The following is a 23,554-nucleotide window of genomic DNA, read 5'->3' as shown; positions in this document are numbered from 1 at the left end:
ACTGTTTGCAGACATTGCTCGACGTGAGTGTTGTATACTGGTAAATCATCCATATTTGATTAGCTAATTACGCCGACATCACCCGGGGATATATAGCGCGTGGTGCACACAGAGCTGCAGGTGAGCCAGAAACTGCACACAGACACACTCCATTCCATCTTTAAGCAGGCACTTGGTGCTAGTTCAGACAGACATGAAACAAGAACTAAAGTGCTTGGGGTGTTCATGGCCAAAGTTATGTTGCCCTTACTCCGTTGATGAAGATGTGGGATTTCTGCATATGATTAAAATATTCGAGTCACGTTACGACATCCATTCTCGTAAACATTTTAAAAGTGTTCTAACGTCTATAGTGATGTACAGATTCTGAAAGTTGAATATACATTGAGTTGAGTTTGAATGCAATTTATGTTGATGCATGTAGTGTAATAATGCAGGTATTAATTTAAAATGTTGAGTTAGTAATTAGAGAAAGTTTTTTTTTTTAGTTAAGGACCCTAATGAAAATTAACCATGGTTTTACTATAGTAATATTGTAGTAACCATGACTGTAATAACAAGGACTGTTGTCCCCATGGTTTTCTTTTTTTTTCTCCCCAATTTGGAATACCCAATTCCCAATGCGCTCTAAGTCCTAGTGGAGGCGTAGTGACTCGCCTCAATCCGGGTGGCGGAGGACGACCCTCAGTTGCCTCCACGTCTAAGACTGTTATTCCGTGCATCTTTTCACATGGCTTGTTTAACGCGTTACCACGGAGATGTAGAGGCTTCATACAATTCTCTGCGGCATTCACACACAACTCACCATGTACCCCACCGAGAGCGAGAACCACATTATAGTGACCATGAGGAGGTTACCCCATGTGACTCTACCCTCCCTAGTAACCGGGCCAATTTGGTTGCTTAGGAGACCTGGCTGGCATCACTCAGCACGCCCTCGATTCGAACTCGTGACTCCAGAGGTGGTAGTCAGTGTCTATACTCACCCCATCCCCATGGTTTTCTTAGCAGAAATCATAGCTTTGATACAATTAACCATGGTTTTATGTAGTAATACTGTAGTTTCCATATAGTAACCTTGATTATAATAAAGTATTGTAACCATGGTTACTATGATTTTACTACAAATACAATGTTTAAACTATCTCTTGAAGTGTCTGTTACCAAATTTGGCAGTAATATTTTTTTCCCCTTAACATTACAAATACTGAACCGTACCAAAACAGTGATCCTAAAACCATGATACTAACCGAACTGTGAGAAATTTGAACCATTACACCCCTAATATATATATATTATTCATTATTTGACCCCATTTTACCTACACTACCCTGCAAAAGCAAAATGCAATAACTAGACATTTTATTGCAAAATTAAGTTCTGACCAAGACCAGGGTTTCTCAAACGTTTTTTAAACAAGGACCTCTTTCATAACCCCATATTCTTGTGGACCCCCACCCCATCACTACCATCACAACAATTATGATATTTCTTATCAGAACTACAGTATATCTCAGTTCCTATAAGTTTAAATACATACGATATGATTACATTTTTACTCCAGTGATGGTGAGGTTTAGGGTTGGGGTTTGGGTTAGGGTGTAGGGGTTATAAGAATGCATTCCTGTTGAGTGTACTACAGCGTTTATGACTAAAAATACAACTCACATTTGGTGCTACTCTGTGGCAATTTCATTTGGAAACTTGAGCTCACTTGTGCCAATAATCTTGACAACACTTCCAGCTTTAACCACTAGGGGTGGGGATTTTAATTTTGGTAAGCACTGATTGAGTTAGCAGCAAAGCTTTACTATTGTTTACCTATTGTTGTTGAATTCACAATGTGATCAGTCTGCAGTACATGAAATATCACTTGATGAAATTGTTCTAGACAATTATACCCGGTCATGGTTCTAGACCATTTTGCTGTTACATTTGTCTTGAAATGCAATCCCATGTAAAGTACATATTCAAACTCTTTAACATGTCACTTTGATATTTATTCTCGATGCAAGCATCCTTCATGGGAATGCACTGGTTAAGTTGTACCTTGTACTACAACTTATTCAAGTTCAGCTTATGTGCTGTAACAAATCAGCAGCTTGTATTTCTTTCAAAACTCTTAGATGACTTCAGGGGCTTTTGAGCACACAACCTGCCATCAGGCTAATGAAGTCCATCAGCCTGGCAAACCTCATGAGGTGAAGAACTAGCAAAACACTAATGAGCCTTTAGTGACAGAGCATGATGTTGCTGGCATCTGACATCACTTTAAGTTTTGTCTCTGCCACGTGCAGCCAAAATGTTTTTGTTCTGCTGTCTAGGGTGATCATTTTGACCTCAGTTTCATTTGGTTTTTAACAATATGCAAATTGACCTTTTCAATGTAACAATATGAGACATGGCAAAACTCTCCTTGTTTAGCTAATACTGTGCATGGCTTTGTTATTTTCTTTGTACTTGTATAATTCATGCAAATATGCATTAGTTTATTTTGCAACTACACAACAAAGACCTTTCAGCGGTTGTCTCACTTAATCAAACTTTTGATCTGGATAAAGTCTGGTTCATATTGCAGCTTTCATTGTACGTACTGTAGCTGTATGTTTAAATGAACACTAGAGGTGCTACAACAACAGTTACTTTTATTCCCTTTCACACAAATCACTAGTAAAACACCAGATTATTAGTTCATAAAAGCTTACTTTTCGCCCTGTTCCTCACACAGTGCTATCTTATGACATCAAAACACTATTACTTTAGTGCATGACTTCTGAGGCAATACATATTAATGTTACCTGTTACATATTACATAGCTAACTAAATGTACAAGCTTGTTTGATTATGAAATGATTGCATTGCTCAACTCATAGAGCATTTACAATGTTAAGGACTGGGGTATGAGTCTTGAAGTGCACGGGAGTCGACACATGTGGCAGAAGTGTCAAAGAAGCACCAACAATTATGTAATTGCTTCAGCAATTGTGTTTTTCATGTCATATTTGTTTTTTATGACACTATCAGTTAGGTTTAAGTTTTAGGGTTGGGAAGTTGGTTTTGTTGATTTAAAACTTGATAGAGCATTAACCTTAAAAACCTCATCTGGTTTGGAGAAAGTTGAACTCGCTTTTTGCCCCACACAGTGGACATTTTACCTCGGAACTGCTACAATACCTGTAAGGAACTACGCAATATCATTTTGCACTGTTTATCAGCTGTTACAAATTACAAAATCCATCCAATCAGATTGTTTTCAGTTTTAAGAATCTTTTTGCAAATTGCATCTGAGTTGCATTCAAAGCTTCACATTGGGTCGCTCTCGTGCATTTGCAACAGTTTCTATCATGATCCATGTGTCGCGATGTGTATCGTGTTGTGAGGTAATTGGTGTTTCTACAGCAGATAGCCGATCGCTGTCTGTGCTCCCAATGGTGGTTGCTGCGTCACATTGATGCTAAACTGCATAAAATTGAACTCTACTCAACTTTATCGCATTGTCAACACTCAATGTCACTCATGTCACTACCATTTTGAAAAACTAATGACTTCTAGTCACTTTTATGCTGCAAATCTCCCTCAGTGAAAAAGCCCTTTCAATCATGGTCTTACTACTTAAAATCAGTGTTAATAAATGAATCATCTGTTTTCCATCAAGATTTATGGATCATCATCAACTCATAAAACAAAGCAGTAAAACTGATTTGTAACTTCAGACAGACAGATTGTGTACTACGTGGCAGAGGAGTTTTATTGATTTACAATCGGTTGTTAAAAGCACCACGAGGCTGAGAGCAGTCGATGCGATGTGAAATGTGTTTGAACTGAGCCACTGGGCTGAGTTAAATGACATGCCACTGTAGAAGCATGTAGCGTGTGCCATTGAGCAGTACTATTTTGTAGTCTGTGTTCACACACACCTGTGGCTCTTGACCTGTGACATCTTGAATTGCAGACTAACTAGATAATCAATTCTTTCTCAGTTGGAAAAATCGATGACTGAGTTATTTCTGATTTGATGGCTCTAATTTGATCTTCAGATCAACATTTAAATGAATTTTGCGCCATGTTGAAATGTGCCCATTTGAATGATATTGCTTGAGGTTTTAAAGGAATAGTTTGAAAATTATAATTCTGTCATCATTTACTCACCCTCCACTTTCTTGTAACACAAAAGGGGAATTTTTGAAGATATCCTAGCCACTCTTCTCCTTGCAATGAAACTAATGGGAACAGGGATTGGAAAGTTAAAAAAAGCTCTATAAATACATTATAAAACATCTTAAAAATACCCCAAATGGATTGCGTGCTACTGTATGCATATTCCGCATCTTCTGAAGTATAATCTCCAAAAATGTTTCTTTTGTGTTCACTGTAAAAAAAATATATAAATAATAATAAAAAGTCATTCAGGTTTAGAAAGGGTTAGGAAATGTACATAATATTTCTTGGATGTACAATTATTGTAATGATTTGATTTTTAACTGCTTTACTAAGGATTTTTGTTTATCCGCAGGAAACAAGATGGTCATATCCCGCGGATATCTGGCACGCTAGAACGCCCTATTCTGGTCAAGTCTTTCCTGCCAACACCTGCTCCAACTCTGCTAAAGGTGGGGCTGATTTTAATATTCCACTTCTATTGTCTGCTTTAATTTACCACTAGGGCCATGTAAAGTTGTAGGAAATTACTTTCTTTCTAATATATTTCGTCTTTTCCTTTTCCTGTGACAACCATCTACTGCAAATAGATGATAAAATAGATTTTGTATTTCTGTTTGTGAGCAATTTTCCTGATTTTCTGTCCTTCTATTTATTCTTGGAATGAGTCATTCTCTTGACTTTGAGTGCCATAAAAAAGATGAATTGATAAAAGGATGTATAATGTATTTGAATTAATTGGTAATTAATTAAATTATTAATTAATACAAAAATTTGAATTGTTCATTCAGGTGTAAAAATGCAACAGTAAAATAATCAATCAATTATTTTTATTTTTTTAAGATTTAAACTGAAAGTACATTTTTAAAATGCCAATTGCTTTTCTTTTTCTATCCATTTAAAAAATGCCCTTGAAGGTCTCATCAAATGGTAGCAACCCATTAACTTTCGACTGAAATTATGCCTCTTCAAGTGTTGCCCAGGCAGCCTTGTTATGTCAATGTGTGCGTGTCTGAAAATTTGACAAGTTATTTATTTATTTAATTACATTTTATTTTTCAATTGATAAATTCAAAAATGTAGCATAAAAGTAGCATTTCTAGTTATCCAGGTTATCCTTCCTTAATCAGATGAAGTGTGCCACTAGATAAATCTGTACTAGCATTTCAAAAATCCCCCTCAAAGACAAGCAACTTTTACCTTAAAAACATTCTTTGTTGAGGAACGGAATGCTAATTTGATCCAAAAACAAATCAAAGCTCCTTTAGGCTTTGAGACCTCCAGATGAACCGCAAATTAAAGCAGTTCAATGACTGTACTACCTTTTAGTGTGAGCAGAACTTTGAAAGTGGACGAGATTGGGTTCACTGCAAAAAATCGTTTCCCTATCAGTGTTTTGTCTTGTTTCCAATAAAATATCTAAACATCCTTAAAACAAGGTGTAGTTACATGAGAAGCAAAAATGTGAAATAATGCATGTGTAACGAGAGCTAGCTGATATATAGCTGTGCAATATGTATAAACCTCACTCTTCGACGCTGGTTCGAGACCTGTAAAGGGCGGATAGAACAAGAGCATCACAATGGTGCCGTGACCCGGATGGGAGTGAGGTTTAGGGGGTGAGTGTAATGGGAGCTAGCTGATAGATAGCTGTGCAATGTGTATAAACCTCACTCTCCTGACCTCAAGAGGTGCACTAGCGATTGACACTAGAGGCTGTAGCCTTTAGCCTCCTTGCTAGTGCACCCACCTCCTCATGCTGATCCAAACACATTTTACTTTCTATCTTACACAGAAGACAAAAGAAGTTTTAATTAACATCACAAGCTGTATTTTAAATACAATGGCAAAAAAAATACAAGCTAAAGCTTAAAAAAAAAAAGAGAGGGGGGGTGGGAGGGGGTCAAAATCAAAAGTAACAGTCAGTATCTGGTGTGGCCACCTGCTGCATTAAGAACTGCAGTGCATCTCCTCCTCATGAACTGCACAAGATTTGCCAGTTCATGCTGTGAGATGTTACCCCACTCTTCCAACAAGGCACTTGCAAGTTCCTGGACATTTCTTGGGGGAATGGCCTTAGCCCTCACACTCCGATCCAACTGGTCCCAGACATGATTGAGATCCAGGCTCTTCGTTGGCCATGGCAGAACACTGACATTCCTGTCATGAAGGAAATCATGCACAGAATGAGCAGTATGGCTGGTGGCATTGTCATGCTCTGGGTTCATGTCAGGATGAGCCTGCAGGAAGGATACCACATGAGAGACGAGAATGTCTTCCCTGTAATGCACAGCATTGAGATTGCCTGCAATGACAACAAGCTCAGTCCCACAATGCTGTAATACACCACCCCAGACCACGACGGACCCTCCACCTCCAAATTGATCCTGCTCCAGAGTTCAGGCCTCGGTGTAATGCTAATTTCCCTTCGACGATAAAGGTGAGTCTGACCATCACCCCTGGTGAGACAAAACCATGACTCGTTAGGGAAGAGCACTTTTTGCCAGTCCTGTCTGGTCCAGCAAATGTGGGTTTGTGCCTAATGGGGATGATGTTGCTGGTGATGTCTGGTAAGGACCTGCCTTACAACAGGCCTACAAGCCCTCAGTCCAGCCTCTCTCAGCCTATTGCGTACAATCTGAGCACTGATGGAGGGATTGTGCATTCCTGGTATAACTCGGGCCGTTGTTGTTGCCATCCTGTACCTGTCCCGCAGGTATGATATTCAGATGTGCAGGTGTTGTTACATGTGGTCTGCCACAGCAAAGATGATCAGCTGTCCTTCCTGTCTCCCTGTCTTATGCATCTCACAGTACAGACATTGGAATTTATTGCCCTGGCCACATCTGCAGTCTTCATGCCTCCATGCAGCATGCCTAAGACACGTTCACGCAGATGAGCAGGGAGAATGGGCATCTTTCTTTTGGTGTTTTTCAGTGTCAGTAGAAAGGTCCCTTTTGTGTCCTAAATTTGTATAACTGTGACCTTAATTGCCTACTGTCTGTAAGCTGTTCTCAACCACCATTCCACAGGTGCATGTTCATTAATTGTTTATGGTTCATTGATCATGCTCAATGGTTTAAACACTTTACAATAAAGATCTGTAAAGTTATTTGGATTTTTACAAAATTAGTTTTCAAATACAGTGTCCTGAAAAAGTGATGTTTCTTTTTTGCTGAGTTTATGCATAACTTCTTTTGAAAGAGGTTTTTATCCAACCTCCTCATTGTTTCTTGGCATTGTTTGCACATTTCTCACTTTTATAGCCATATTTGAGGCTGTTTTCAGTCCTATTCATATCTCATTCCCACATTAAGGTTTCGCAAACGACTGGCTGCACACGACACACACTTTTGTAGTAATTCAATAGGCAAAGTTGGAAAATACGCTCGAATTGTGCAACTCGACAGGATGTCATATCTTTCAGGAGCTGTGACATTGTCATCGCACTTTGTGTACATTTTTATTCTCATTTCTGCATATTTGAGCGTTTAAGATTTCCATATTTGAGCGTTTAAGATTTCCAGATTAAAATGACTAACACACACACTGTAATTTGGAATTGATGTGGAGGATATATTTAGAAATAGAGAGAAGAGACATGTATATCGCTTGCCTGCTTCCTCTAAATATTACTAACCTCTTATGGTAATCTAAAGTTTCTTGAGTTAAATAATGGTGAATTGAGATTCCAACAGCCCCACAGAAAGCACGCAAACCTTTAAAAGCGCACGATAACCGTATCTGCTTGGTCAATAAACCAAAGTGTAAGTTTCCCTTTGTGTCAAAATAAAATTTCTCCTTGCCAATGAAAAATACACTGTTTTAATATATTTTTATTGAACTTTCAGTAAATAGTGTGTAAAAATGTTTTTGTGTCTCACTTGCTATAAGACATTTTTTATCCATTTGTATTTCTCTATGCATTGGCTTTGGCCATTGACAAAACCATATCGGTCAACCACTAGTTGTAGATTACAAAAGGCCATCTTTTGGCCTTACAGCTGTAAAAAAATTATACAAATTGAAAAATAACTGTTGGAAAACAGCAACAGGAGTTCAAACAGGAGTGTTCAAATCAGACAAACACACACATACAGCACAGTACAAATGTGCACACAAACATACATACACTCACAAATATAACCACATATCAGTTACCAGTCGTGTTCGTCATTAAAGGCTGTTTAAATTTTGCACACTTGGCTCAAATTGGGAAGTTCTTTCAGATTGAGGAAGCTGTCAGTCTTTTTCTTGCCTTTCTACTTCTTTTCTCACAAGCCGAACACACATGAAGATCAAGAGAGGGACAGAGCGAGATAGGCAAGCAGGGTGGCAGATAGCCATGTCTTTTGTTAGGGCTTTATTGTGGCAAAGAGCATGTACAGTTTTCGCAGCCCAGCACTCATTGCCATGCGCCAACGCAGGCGGTACAGTGATGTGAGTAGACTTTTCCTTACTATATAGACAGACCAAGAATGATAGTGTGATAAAAAATACAATGTATGTATGTATATACACAGTTTATATGAAGTACGACCAAGAGTGAGAGAGTAGATAGAAAGTGTGAATATGTTAGTGTATGTGATTGTGTTTTTTTAGTTTATGCCTTTGCTTTAATGCGTCCAGATATTTGACTTTTTAGTTTGTTTGAAATTCTCATTATTCTCAGTGGTGATTCTGATTGATCAAGTTTCTCTTACTGTAATACAGTAATTCAAATCGTCCTGATTTTCCAGACGCAATGATATTTTTATAAAAATCTGGTTAAATTAAAGGCACTGTAACAATAACCATAACGTATAAATACTTTAATGTAAAAAAAATATTTTATATAAATTGTACAGTAATGGAATGAGATTCTTTGCATTACGGTAAAGAGAGTTAAGTATTTAATTTACATGAAAATAATGTCAAAATACAACAAATCTTAGTGGTACATAAAATTGGTTTTGTTTTTAATATGCAAAATATAATATCTTGAAATATGACATGGGCATGTTCTACACAAGCTTTGTGAGATTCACCCATACATTTTTAGCCTATTTTAAGCTAAATCCAAAGCTTATCAATTCTAATAGGTCTAAATATATGGTTTGACCTGTTGTTTATGGAAAAGATGATAATAGATTTGTATTGATAATAGAATTGAAACATAAATACTTGTGTAGGATCCAAAGAGTGTGCTTTCTAACTTTGTGATGCAATAGTTTTATTGGTTGTCTTCAATGATACCTTTTATGTTGGGAAATGACAATTTGACCAGCCACTTCCATGTCCTCCTGGTTGATTTGTTACAGTTTGTGAAATTAATTTGGGAAGTTGCATTCAGAACTGATTCATATTTAGACATGGTGAGCATATATTAGCGATATGTTTTTGGTTTCTGATGAATCGGCAAGTTATAAAGAGAAGAACCCTGAAGTTCTATTTTCAGTACTGCCTCTTGTTATATTTCAAAGTCATTAAAGGTACTCTGAACTCTGTATGTCAACATGCATATGTTAGTGTACAGTATATTTGCTGAAGACTAGATATCAACATGCATTAATGGAATAGTTCAACCAAAAATTTTAATTTTGTGATAATTTACTCATTAACATTTACCAAACCCGTGCAGCATCATAAACATTCTTCAAAACGAATTTAGAAATGAAGAAAGTCAAACAGATTTGGAAGGATGAGCAGACAATGACAGAATTTGTATCTTTTGGTGAAGTATTCCTTTAAAAACATTACAGACATTTGACAAATGACAATAAGCAGGCAGTTTATTTCAAAATAAAAAAAAATCTCCTTCATTTGTGTTGGCCTCTTATTCCAGGCTGATATTTATTCAGAGATTTGGGCTCATTGAAATGACATCGCAGCTGTAGCTAGTCAGGTCACATCCTTCATACGCACAGCTGCGCTGTCCCAGTGTTAAATGATGATGTTTCACAGTCTTCATCTTCCATTGAGATAAACGGAAAGCGAGGAAGGACATCTGGAGGTGTGATGCCGTGTTAATCGAGGAAGGGCGCACCGACCAATACTGAAATGCCACAGTCATTCTCTCTCTCTCTCTCTCTCTCTCTCTCTCTCTCTCCCCTTTATCTGTTCATCCTGATTCTTAGACATCAGATATATTTGCCATGATAGAGCGAATGCAGGTGAGATTTTGTGTTTGTGGCTTTCCTGCAAAGTTGAAAGCTAATTTGATCATCTGCTTTTTTCGTGCTCTTTTGTCTTCTGAATTTTGTTAATCTTCAAAAAGGTGACACCTTCCCTGTTTTATAAACATAATGATGTCTTTTTTACTCGTCCTCCATGTCCTGATGCACTCTCTCAACTCATCACTCATTCTATATTCACTTTAACACCTAAACCTTTTCATTCTGTCAATCTGTGTTTTAATTCTTTATGAATGTTATCCGATTTCATTTCAATTCAAATGATTAATAAACAATTCTCCTTTAATTTCAATGCAAGAAATTATAGATATAGTTTGGTGGTTCTGCTTTTTTAATGCTACCTTGTTTCAAATCATTGATAATTAATTACACAACTTCAAAAGAAAGTTAAATAAAAACTTTATATTCCTTGCTTGGTCAAAGTTTAAGTTAAGTAATCAAATTATCTAATAGTGTTAAAAGTTTTAATGATAGTTCCAACTGGTAACATTCAAGCAGTGCAATGATTACAAATTGCACCTTTGCTGTAATTATCACCCAATTCAAAGTAATTCAACACATTTTCTTTTACACACACTGTGAGTTGTAGGCTAATTGTTTGACATATTTTTCCACCCCTTTTCGACAGGAAATAATTGCCCCTGATCATCATCTGTTTTTAAATAATCACCCGATATCCAATTATAATTCAGATAATTGCATTTATCAGGCGATTCCAATGCTTGGCAAATACATTGTGCATCTCTAATTATGTAGTATATTATATAATAATAGTATATTCATTTATGTTAATTTCAGTAACCTTCCTATGGTCTTCTTTCATTTTTGACTGGAATTGCTTTTGCTGATTTAACAAAAGTGGTACAATACTCGATGACTTTACCTCCACTTGCCATCTGAACTTACCAAAAAAATGAAATTTTTGCATGATAAGTGGTCGCAAAAAAGGCGACACCTTTTATCTTTGTGTTCAAAATTGTCCGACTAATGAAAATGAATGGGAAAGACCATAACGCAGAGCATTTTTTTAAATCTGTAAAATATAATTAATAAATAAGCTACAATGCAGAATAAACACACACTGAAATATAAGGGTGAGACTATAAAACAATCATAGTGCAAAACAAACACACCCACTCACTCTCTCTCTCTCTCTCTCTCTCTCTCTCTCTCTCTCACACACACACACACACACTGGTGATGTCACGGAGATAGTTTCAAAATAGAAGTCAGGCCCTCTGGTGACCCCTACTGGCCACTAGGGGAAGTTATATATGACATGTGAGACAATAAAACAGAGTATGTTTGTAATTTGTCCAAAAAAAAAAAAAAAAAATCACCCACAATGCTAAACTGGACTTTTTCAAAATTGAGGGGGGAGAGACAATAACACATCCACAATGCAGGACACACACACAGAAATAAATGGGTGAGACAAACCCAGCCAGAAGAGAGAACGCAGAATACACACACTCATGCACACACAGAGAACTAAGATCAAGTGACCCCAGTGTACGAAAGTATATAGTACATTTTCCACTGTGGGAAAGTTTACACTTAGATGCAGGTGCCTCACCTTCCAGACAAAACACTGCATCTTTCTGTTATGGAAACAAAGACATTTTACCACAGCTTTAAGTTATAAATGTGACCTCATCGAACCTTGCTCACAGTTTATTCTATAGCAGAACCATGCGAAACACTTTACTGTTCAGGTGACCCTGCAGCCATCTACTGGCAATTATTGTCACAACATGTATCAAGTCATGTTTTTTATATATTTTGTTCACCAGAATGCAGCAATCTGCCTCCAATATATGTCACATTCTCATATTTTCTTCATGTTTCAACTTATAGAATTGTAGGTTTTTACTTTACTAAAGTTTCATAAATGTGCATATTTGCAGATGCAAATTAATGGTAATGTTGAGAAATGTACATGTAAATAAGAAGAAAAAAAATAGCATAAAATCCCCAAAAGAAGTGCATAATTGTATTGTTATTACTTCATGGAAGAAGAAATTTTATTATTTTCATCATCTTCATCAAAAAAAAAAAAAAAAGAAAGAAAAGAAAGATACACCTTTGCTCTTTCTGTTCAAAAATGACAAAAGGTCAAAAGGTAGGGCTCATTTATGAATCCCATTGGAGGGTTAATTTTGATTGTGTTCTGAAATGACTGTATTATATATTTTTATATATATTTAATATACTTTAAAATTGCCTGCATTTTGTTTGTTTTTTGAACACAGGGCAATAGAATGGACGAACAGAGCTGCACACTACCACCTCCCCTCAAAGTAAGTGTGTATATATTTAGACACACACACATGCAGACAAGCTTCAAGTGTTATAGCCATTACATAATGTTCTCACAACAAACTCCCTGCTATCAGAGCTGTGTATCACATGCATAGCGAAACACACAATATTGCTTTTATTCCAGACAGAAATGTGTGTCTAGGCCTCATTCTCATAGGATTACAATGCACAATCTTCATAAACATGCAAACCCCAGAATTAAGCTTAAACTGAACCTGTATTGTACATAAAACAATGCTTTATTTATTCACAGCAAAACATTTATTAGTGGTGTTTGCAATGGCAAGCTCATACTTACAGTTACTGAATCAAACAAAGCCAACAAAAGTGTGTGACTTTTTGAAGAGAGGTGCTACTACCTTTTTAGCAGTTAGACTTACAATATTTGTCTGCCAAACTTTAAAACAGGCTAAAACAATCTCTTAAACTGACATCGAAGGAGATAACTGAACCATATCTAGGGGCCAGAATATCATAGAGACAAGAGGGTGGACTCTTTTGACTTGGAGTAGTAAGCAACAATATAAAATACCTTTTAATCACCCAGACCACCTTAACAACCACAGAATAACACCTAGGCAACCATATTGTGGTGGCAAGTTTTGCACGGCAAGCACCACTCACATTTTCTGCAGCAAATGTAAAAATCTACGTGGATCATGTCTGTTTATTGGATATAGAAGTGTCTTTTTATTCACAGTATTTCAGGTTCCATATGTCAGCATAAAACATTAAAGCATATGATCTGTGTTTCGCACCCCAGGCCTTCTTAATATTGTATACAGTTAAGGGTTTGTTTGAAATCATGAGTCTCAGCAGGTCTAGAGTTCAGGGGTTTTACTTTTTAAGACTTTCATTTTTCCATCATCTGCAGCTTAGAAAGACTCGAATGAAGGGCTCAGAGCATCTAATATCTAATCGCTCTATTTATATTCCTCCACAGACGGAGGAAGACTACATTCCATATCCTGGCGTACATGAGGTATAACAGTTGCAAAAACGTATGAAATGTTTTTTTTAAATGCATTTAGTGGCTCTAAAAAGTATTTGGGCAGTTAAGCCATGCTTGAATAAGTATGAATTGTATTGCATTAGATAACAAAACATCAAACCAAAGAAGTGATGCCAGCTTTTGCAATTATACAATGACTTTCAACCAACTGTTACAAAAAGTAATTTGAACAGGATTTCTATTGGTGCATAATTTAAATCCCAACAACCTTCTTATTGTGAAAAGTGTACTTGTTATATCTTTCCTTAAAATAAATGCAGCTTGCTTTAATATTTGGTTTTATAATGCAAAAACATTCAGATATTTTTAAGAGTGTTTTAAGTGCCCATGTAGTTTTTTTGGGCCATTGTATGTGAAATTATTCCAAGTAATAGAATCTTTCTTTTGATTTTTGTTTGGTTGGCAGGTATTGGGTCGTACAGGCCCTTTACCTCTCATTCTGCTGCCCCAGTTTGGGGGTTACTGGATTGAAGGGACCAATCATGATTTAAGCTCCTCCCTTACACCAGAGGAACCGCCCCCCTGCCCTGCAACACAGATCAAACTAGAGACCAACAGCATAGCAAAGATATACAGGAAACACTTCCTGGGAAAGGTGAGAGACTGAACTCTGGTCGTTCAGTTTTTGATGATTATTATAGTGTCATATTACTGAGAGAAATGGACATGGTGAGAAATTGAATGAGAATTTACTGAATTCAGTATAATCAGGGTTTGTTTACTTTGGCCAGTTTAGGCATTATTGTGCTTTTGAATGGTTAAAAGAAAAGAAAATAATAATAAAAAGACACTTATATTTCCACAGATACTGCTAAATGCGAATACATTTTTTATGGCTATTAATCATTTTATGCTGTTTGTGGTTTTTGTTGCATTATTGTCAATATTGTTACCTTTCTGTTCCACTGCAGTAATAATGCACTATATACTGGCTGTGTCTCAGGGTCAGAGTTCTTTCAGGATTGCATAGTAATGCAGAGAGTCTTTCAGAGGGTTTAAATGTGGAAAATTCTTCCCACAGGAGCACTTTAATTATTACTCAGTGGACAGCGCTCTGGGCCACTTGGTCTTCTCCGTGAAGTATGATGTGATTGGAGACCAGGAGCACCTTCGACTGTTGCTTAGGTACTTCATACACACACACTCACATTCATAACCCTTGGTTATAAGAATTTCTCTACTTTTCACGTCACATTTCACCCCAAAATCAAAATACTATATATTTTACACATGAGGCCCGACTTTATTTTATTTATTTATTTTTGCATGGGTTGATTTTTATATTTATATTAAATGTAAACAGATTAAAATTTTAGATTTTATATATATATATATATATATATATATATATATATATATATATATATATATATATATATATATATATATATATATACTGTATATATATAAAATCCATTAAAAAAATGTTAATTATTATAATTTATATATATATTTATAATAATCTAAACAAAGAGAGAAATAAAACAATTTCAGTATAGAAATATTGTGTGAAAATTATATATACTTACTAACTTATTAAGTTATGAATGTCCTGCAGTTACGGCATCATTTACACCACAAAAAGCAATTTTGCTCCTAATAAAAGTAAGTGTACTTGTTAACGAAGTTGATAGAAGTGTCAGTGAATAGCATGCTTGAGATGAAATACAGTATGAGAGAAGTGATGTTTGAAAAAAACTAAATAGTATCAAGGTAAATCTCCTTTGTGAGCAGAATATATTTAATGGGCGGGCGTAATTTCCAATCACGCAGAAATTATTCCAAATTATGCAAAAAGTGTGAAAATATTATTTAACGTTTAATTATGATGCATAAAATGTTAGCTATGAAATGAATCTCATCAGTACAAAAGAGTCGGCCATTCTATTTAAAAAAACTTTAAAAATCTATATTTTCTTCACCATTATTTCCACCACAGAATTCTATTAAACACAATACAGAATTTGAGATATGGTGGAAACAATACCACATCTTAAATGTGAAAAGAGGAAAATGGGCTTAATTGTCATGAAAATATTATCACAATGGCAAAAATCTTAATGGTCCTAAAAATAGGCTTCATTTTCATAACCTAATATATAATTCTGTATCTCTTTCTTTTGAATCTATTGTGAAATATAACCTGTACATGTTCTTGGCAGATTTTGTGAGTTTCACTCAGATATCTATGATGTTCTCCTACATTTTCACCTTCTTTCTCATCCACTCTCTCTCTCACATTTTAAAGCTGTTCTGACTTAAGTGCTCAACTTATACAGTAGCAACACAAGAGCGCTATCCATTCTTTATAACCCAAAGGCTGTCTTGAAGCCCTTTAAAGATGGGGTGGGGAATTAAAGAGAGCGTATGTATCAGAGAGAGAGAGGGAGCTTGATCTATAAACCCTCTGTTTTATAAAGGGAGTTCTTCAGGTTACTACTTTTGAGCCTCAACTACCAATTATATCTTACTCTTTTCCCCTTCCCTGCTAAATATTAAGAAGAAAATGTGTTTGTAATGTAGGTTTGATGTCAGTTCAGGTCTAGCTGGGTGTTATGATGTTATGAGCTCTGAAGTGTTTGTAATGAGGGAATCAGGCTCCTGATGCCCTCCAGATGTTTGGTACAAAGTAGTTCTGCAATGCATCCTGCATGACAAAAGCATTCTGTGAATATAATGTATTTTAATTCTAGGTCAAAGTTTAAAACATGCCATGATGTGATACCGATTTCCTGTCTGACAGAGTTCCCCAATGTTGTCCAGATGGCCAAGGTAGGACATCAACATACAGAAGTAAATGGTTGAATGGATCATTCATGTATAATAATTGATCTATCGTCACACATTATATACACATTTCTGCATATATACAGTGAAATTATTTTTTCACATATCCCAGCTAAGCTGGGGTCAGTGTACAGTGTCAGCCGTGACACGGCGCCCATGGAGCAGATAGGGTCAAGGGCCTTGCTCAAGGGCCCAACAGTGGTGTCTTGGCGGTGACCTTTCTGGTCAGTAACCCAGAGCCTTAACCGCTAAGCCACCACTACTTTTTACTGTATAATAGGAGGTTAAATATATATATATAAAAATAAATATATTCCAATGTCAATGATGACAGTCAATGATGACAACATTTTTTTATTTTGAGGTGAACAATCCCTTTGAATCACTGTATTTGTCTTTTCAAGCTTGTCTGTGAAGAGGTGAATGTGGACAGATTTTATCCAGTCTTATACCCAAAGGTAAATTGATACTACACAAACTTATTTTACAAATTCTGTAATTATCATACACTGACTCATACATTTGCAAACCCCTCCAAGGCGTCCAGACTCATTGTGACTTTTGATGAGCACGTCATCAGCAACAACTTCAAGTTTGGAATCGTCTACCAGAAATTCGCCCAGGCAAGATTACCAATTTCCCATTGAATTTATGTGTTTGATGCCTAATATTTATAAAGTGTGGGCCTATCATAATGCTATCTTCCACAGACAACAGAAGAGGAGCTTTTTGGGAACAGTGAGGAAAGTCCAGCCTTTGTTGAGTTTCTGGACTTCTTGGGACAGAAGATTGAACTTCATGATTTTAAAGGGTATGGTACTCTTTGATTTATCCAAGAAAGATACATTCTTAGATCTTCATCCATACTGAACCTGGAACAATATTCCTATCAACCAATCAAACTGTAGGGTTAGGTTTAGTGTTATGGCTGTAGTATGTACTTATTTATTGTCTTATTTCAGGCTGTCTTCAGAAGAGCAAGGGTTCTTTAAATGGATGATACATTTTTTGTTTTTGCATGTTCTATTGGTAGCACTAACCTGACTGTTGATAAAGGCTAGGGAAACATTAATCACATAAATCAGAGCTATTGCTGTTGTTTCATTATACAGGTTTCGTGGTGGCTTGGATGTGACACACGGCCAGACAGGAACTGAGTCAGTCTACCACAACTTTCACAACAAAGAGATCATGTTCCATGTGGCCACTAAACTGCCTTACACCGAAGGAGATTCCCAGCAGGTAAGGCCTCATATTGCCTTTTCGATTTGACACTTTTTATTATTATTATTGTTGTTGTTCCTGTTTTGCTTTGCTTGTTTTTTGTTTTGCTTTCATTTGTTTTGCTTTGCTTAGTGTTTTGCTTTGTGCTTTTTGTGTTTCATTTTGCTTTTTATTTTATGTTTTTATTTTTTATTTGTTATATTTTGGACACTTAACATTTTTAGCTACCTAGAAGAATGTACTCATAATGTAATACTCAAGTTTTGTTTTGTTTTGATTTGATTTGCTTTGTGTTTTGTATTGCTATATGTTGCTTTGAGTTTTGCTTTGTTTTGTGTTTCACCTTGATTTGTTTTGTTTCGTGCTTTTTTGTGTTTTGCTTTGCTCTGCTTTGTGTTTTGTTTTGCTATATGTTACTTTGAGTTTTGCTTTGTTTTGTGTTTCACCTTGATTTGTTTTGTTTCATGCTTTTTTGTGTTTTGCTTTGCTCCGTTTGTGTTTTGTTTTGCTATATGTTACTTTGAGTTTTGCTTTGTTTTGTGTTTCACCTTGATTTGTTTTGTTTCATGCTTTTTTGTGTTTTGCTTTGCTCCGCTTTTGTGTTTTGTTTTGCTATATGTTACTTTGAGTTTTGCTTTGTTTTGTGTTTCACCTTGATTTGATTTGTTTCGTGCTTTTTTGTGTTTTGATTTGCGCTTTTTGTTTTTCACCTTGTTTCATTTGTAGTATTTTGGATACAACGCTTTTAGCTACCAATAAAAAGGTACACATGCAGGTCTTGTTTAACACATTTTACCATATTTAAATGGATTACAAAGATTTTCCCCCACTTTCGGTGCGGATAATATGTACAAAGTGTGCAGATTTGGGTGAACCTTACTCATAACTCAATAAACCTTTGGACACCCATAGACATGGACAAATTGATGAGTACACTTTGGATAAAACTAAATAACACCATGTTATCTGTAAAGTGTGGTGTCATTGTATGTCACAGTTGGCCTCAGTTTGGATATATATCTAGTCAGAACCCTCTGGTGATGCTTGGCCTATGTGTTATGTACTGACCAACTGGACACTTTATTAATTAGCAAGAAACCCACACCACACAGTGCAAAGAGAAAGATCCTAGAAAGCCATCTGTTGCCATGCATATTGCTTCACTCCGAGAGAAAGCATCACCTTGGGGTTTTAGCACAGACTGGCATAAATGGCACCATAAAGGCCAAAGCTAGCATATGGCTTCATAATCATCACCTGCTGCTATTTAATAGCTGTTGTATGATAAAATGCAATGTTTTATGAGAGCTCGTATAGCAAAATTCTAATGGTCACCAGAATGGACTCTTAACTCAGAACAGGTTCTGAATTGCTATTCTGAGCAAGGGTTTATACAGATACAAACACATTTATGATAAACACAAGCTGTTCCCTTTTGAATTAAAAGTCTGTGATTTGTTTATCATGAGAGTAATCTCTAATAAGTATTTATGAGCAAGCTGTGAAGTCGAGCAAATGAACAGTTCAAGTGAGGAAATCTAATCAGATAAACTTTAAAGAGGGAGATCAAATTGACACTGTACAATAGACTTTTTGTTTGTTTGTTTGTTTGTTTTAACTTTATTGTCTGTTCAGATTTACTGGACAGAAATTCATCTTTGACACTGGCTTCAACAACATTCTACAACCACATTAAACACATAAAACACATAATAATTGATAAATACATGATTCGATAAAAAACAGTATACATAATTCACAATAACAACCCTAATTGAGAATTTGGTTTAAAACAGTCACTGCCATTGGGACAAATGATTTTTTAAAAATATTCTTTCTAGCATACGGTGTACGTAGCCTGCGATCCGAAGGGAGGACTTCAAAGCAGGAGTGAAGAGGATGGGTCTGATCTGAAAACACAACTAGCGCCTTTTTCTCCATAAAATTTAAGAATAGTTCTTGCAATGTACTCTGTTTATGGCCGATAATCTTGTTTGCTTCGTTAATTACTCGTGTTAATTTATTCTTTAATTTCATTGTTAAATTTCCATACCATGATACAATATTATAGGTTAAAATGCTTTCAATCATCGATCTATATACAATGGTTAAGATCCTCCTTTCGATGTCAAGGTTTCACGAACTTTCTAAGTAGGCTTAAACGCTGTCTTGATTTCTTATGTACATAGTTCACATTATCCAAAAACGAAAGTTTGTCATCAATGATTGTGCCTAAATATTTAAAATTTTGAACTTGCTCAATCTTTACACCTTTTATAGTTACTTCTTCATATAGAAGGTCAACTGTACATTTCTTATTCTGATTCCCACAGCATAATTCCTTTGTCTTCTCAATGTTCAACCGTAGATGACTATTGTCGCACCATTGTACAAGACTTTCAATATACTCAAAGTAGGTGGGACAGTTCTTGTCTATTTGGCACTAAATTTTGTAATACTCTTTTGTCGCAATTTTAAATCAGGTACAAATGTAATTGTTGTTCTTTGCCTTTCACTGTATTGATACTGCTGGTGTATTGGAATTAGAGACACGTGAATCTGATTGCAAGTGTTACTATTGCAGGACTATAGTAATGTGCTAACTTGGGAAACTGTCTAAGTATTATTAAGGTGAATCTCACAAGACCTGTCAAAAACATGTCCAGGTCATATATAACCCCCCCAAAATCAAAATCATGACAATAAAGCACATTTCTCCCCATTTTTAAGTACAAGAAAGATCTAATTCTCATTATTTTAATCTGGGAATTATTTAGTTATAGAGTTATTGAAATTATAAACTATGTATATAATGTGGTAAAATTTGCTGTCCTAAATGTCATTTATGCTGATTTTAATTATAAAATATATTAATTTGCCCATTTTTATTACTGTATTGCACTAAAGAGGATGACATTTTAGGTTTTTCCTATATTTTTTATTTTAAAAAATCTTGATGGTCCAAAATATGTTTATTTTTTTCTCAGTTCTTAGACGAATATACATATATACTCTCACCTAAAGGATTATTAGGAACACCATACTAATACTGTGTTTGACCCCCTTTCGCCTTCAGAACTGCCTTAATTCTACGTGGCATTGATTCAACAAGGTGCTGAAAGCATTCTTTAGAAATGTTGGCCCATATTGATAGGATAGCATCTTGCAGTTGATGGAGATTTGTGGGATGCACATCCAGAGCACGAAGCTCCCGTTCCACCACATCCCAAAGATGCTCTATTGGGTTGAGATCTGGTGACTGTGAGGGCCATTTTAGTACAGTGAACTCATTGTCATGTTCAAGAAACCAATTTGAAATGATTCGAGCTTTGTGACATGGTGCATTATCCTGCTGGAAGTAGCCATCAGAGGATGGGTACATGGTGGCCATAAAGGGATGGACATGGTCAGAAACAATGCTCAGGTAGGCCGTGGCATTTAAACGATGCCCAATTGGCACTAAGGGGCCTAAAGTGTGCCAAGAAAACATCCCCCACACCATTACACCACCACCACCAGCCTGCACAGTGGTAACAAGGCATGATGGATCCATGTTCTCATTCTGTTTACGCCAAATTCTGACTCTACCATCTGAATGTCTCAACAGAAATCGAGACTCATCAGACCAGGCAACATTTTTCCAGTCTTCAACTGTCCAATTTTGGTGAGCTCTTGCAAATTGTAGCCTCTTTTTCCTATTTGTAGTGGAGATGAGTGGTACCCGGTGGGGTCTTCTGCTGTTGTAGCCCATCCGCCTCAAGGTTGTGCGTGTTTTGGCTTCACAAATGCTTTGCTGCATACCTCGGTTGTAACGAGTGGTTATTTCAGGCAAAGTTGCTCTTCTATCAGCTTGAATCAGTCGGCCCATTCCCTCTGACCTCTAGCATCAACAAGGCATTTTCGCCCACAGGACTGCCGCCATACTGGATGTTTTTCCCTTTTCACACCATTCTTTGTAAACCCTTGAAATGGTTGTGCGTGAAAATCCCAGTAACTGAGCAGATTGTGAAATACTCAGACCGGCCTGTCTGGCACCAGCAACCATTCCACGCTCAAAATTGCTTAAATCACCTTTCTTTCCCATTCTGACATTCAGTTTGAAGTTCAGGAGATTGTCTTGACCAGGACCACACCCCTAAATGCATTGAAGCAACTGCCATGTGATTGGTTGATTAGATAATTGCATTAATGAGAAATTGAACAGGAGTTCCTAATAATCCTTTAGGTGAGTATATATATATATATATATATATATATATATATATATATATATATATATAGTATTATTTATTACGCTTTTTTAACATTCGTTTTCATGTTTCATACAGCCCATGCTTTTGGCCTGAACCAATGGCTGAAATGACAAAGAATATATTAATGCACCTCTTAAACTGATGTTTAGGTTTTAAAAGTACTGGGTCTCTTTCAGTTTTCAGTTCAGGTTTCTTTTTACGCTGTTCTTTTCAAAGAAGTGAATCGTAAACCAATTGTGCAGATATTACTGGCAGCTTCCTCTTATTACTACATTGTTGTGTTGTTTTCTGTCAATTCATTCATCCCTCAAGCATCTATTACTCTGATGAAAAAGTTTAATAATGAAAAATAAATGCAGTTGTGACTTATTTTCAGCTCCAGAGGAAGAGGCATATAGGAAATGACATTGTGGCTATAGTGTTCCAAGAAGAAAACACACCATTTGTGCCAGATATGATTGCATCAAACTTCCTACATGCTTACGTGGTCGTGCAAGTGGAGAATGCCTGCACAGATAATGTCCTCTACAAGGTAATAAACACATCCTTTTTAATAATTCAGATAAGCCATGGATAATTTGAAACAAGTCTTTGTTCTATGCATTGAGTCAATGACACCTCACATACCCATTTGGAGTAAGTGCGTTGACTCATATCTTGCGCAAGTCTATTTAGTCTGTTCCATTGTTTAATCAATCAAAAAATGTGAATGCATAACTGCTTGTGATTTAGTCTTGGAAACTATTCCACATTATGTTATGAGTCAGTTTAGATCTTATTTAACATCATTCTAGAGACTTCAAGATTAGATTTGTTTGGAAACATTCCTAAAATCGCACATACGTTTTCTTTTTGTTGTGTGTTCTTGCAGGTATCTGTTACTGCAAGAGATGATGTGCCTTTCTTTGGACCTGCCCTTCCAGACCCAGCTATCTTCAAGAAGGTACACAGTTTAAACATACAAGGGGCAATTTGTGCAAAACCCGATGATCCATGATATTCCAGCATGAATTGAGAATGTTCCAAAAAGAAAAATATTCATGCACACAAATTTGCTTATTTACATTTCACATAATTACTTTTCATTCTTTTGCATTTTATTAAATATTTAAACTTTCTGTTAACTCCAGGTACAAATTAGACTATGAATGTGGTATTGTGCCCCACAACATGTTTATTATTTTTGCATTGCTTTTGTGTCGAATCCCCTTTTTAACCAAAAAAATGAAGTGGATAGAACAGTTAAAGGGATAGTTCTCCCAAAAATGAAAATGATCTCATCATTATCTCAACCTCATGTCATCCCAGATGTGTTTGACTTTATTTCTTCTGCACAATTTTTTTTTTAGAAGAATATCTCAGATCTGCAGGTCCATACATGCAAGTGAATGGTGGCGAGAACTTTGAAGCTTCAAAAAGCACATAAATGCAGCATAAAAGTAATCCATATGACTCCAGTGGTTTAATCCATGTCTTCAGAAGCAATCCAATTAATTTTGGGTGAGAGCAGACCAAAATATAACTCCTTTTTCACACAATTCTTAACATCAGCAGTCTCCTTGGCGATCATAATTTCAAGCTTGATTACACTTCCTAGCGCAATCTAACACTCTGCATATGTGTTT

At 36.1% G+C, this 23,554-nt stretch overlaps 1 protein-coding gene across 6 annotated transcripts in view; it reads left to right on the top strand.

Moving 5' to 3' along the window:
* Positions 1-23,554, top strand: part of LOC127654147 (rap1 GTPase-activating protein 1-like) — a 106,264-nt gene that overhangs the window by 68,112 nt on the left and 14,598 nt on the right. For all 6 annotated transcript variants that reach the window (XM_052141178.1, XM_052141177.1, XM_052141176.1 and 3 more), the window contains 12 exons: positions 4,514-4,610; positions 12,584-12,631; positions 13,597-13,635; positions 14,072-14,260; positions 14,687-14,790; positions 16,359-16,437; positions 16,857-16,910; positions 16,992-17,075; positions 17,163-17,263; positions 17,565-17,694; positions 22,306-22,461; positions 22,801-22,872. In XM_052141178.1, the coding sequence (XP_051997138.1) occupies positions 12,593-12,631; positions 13,597-13,635; positions 14,072-14,260; positions 14,687-14,790; positions 16,359-16,437; positions 16,857-16,910; positions 16,992-17,075; positions 17,163-17,263; positions 17,565-17,694; positions 22,306-22,461; positions 22,801-22,872 (1,047 nt within the window). In that variant the 5' untranslated portion in view covers positions 4,514-4,610; positions 12,584-12,592. The remainder of the gene's footprint in view (positions 1-4,513; positions 4,611-12,583; positions 12,632-13,596; positions 13,636-14,071; positions 14,261-14,686; positions 14,791-16,358; positions 16,438-16,856; positions 16,911-16,991; positions 17,076-17,162; positions 17,264-17,564; positions 17,695-22,305; positions 22,462-22,800; positions 22,873-23,554) is intronic.

Source organism: Xyrauchen texanus, chromosome 13 (assembly GCF_025860055.1).
Source record: "Xyrauchen texanus isolate HMW12.3.18 chromosome 13, RBS_HiC_50CHRs, whole genome shotgun sequence".
Classification (NCBI taxonomy): Eukaryota; Metazoa; Chordata; class Actinopteri; order Cypriniformes; family Catostomidae; genus Xyrauchen; species Xyrauchen texanus.
Note: the sequence above shows the minus strand (reverse complement) of the source record. Positions and strands in the feature narration are given on the sequence as shown.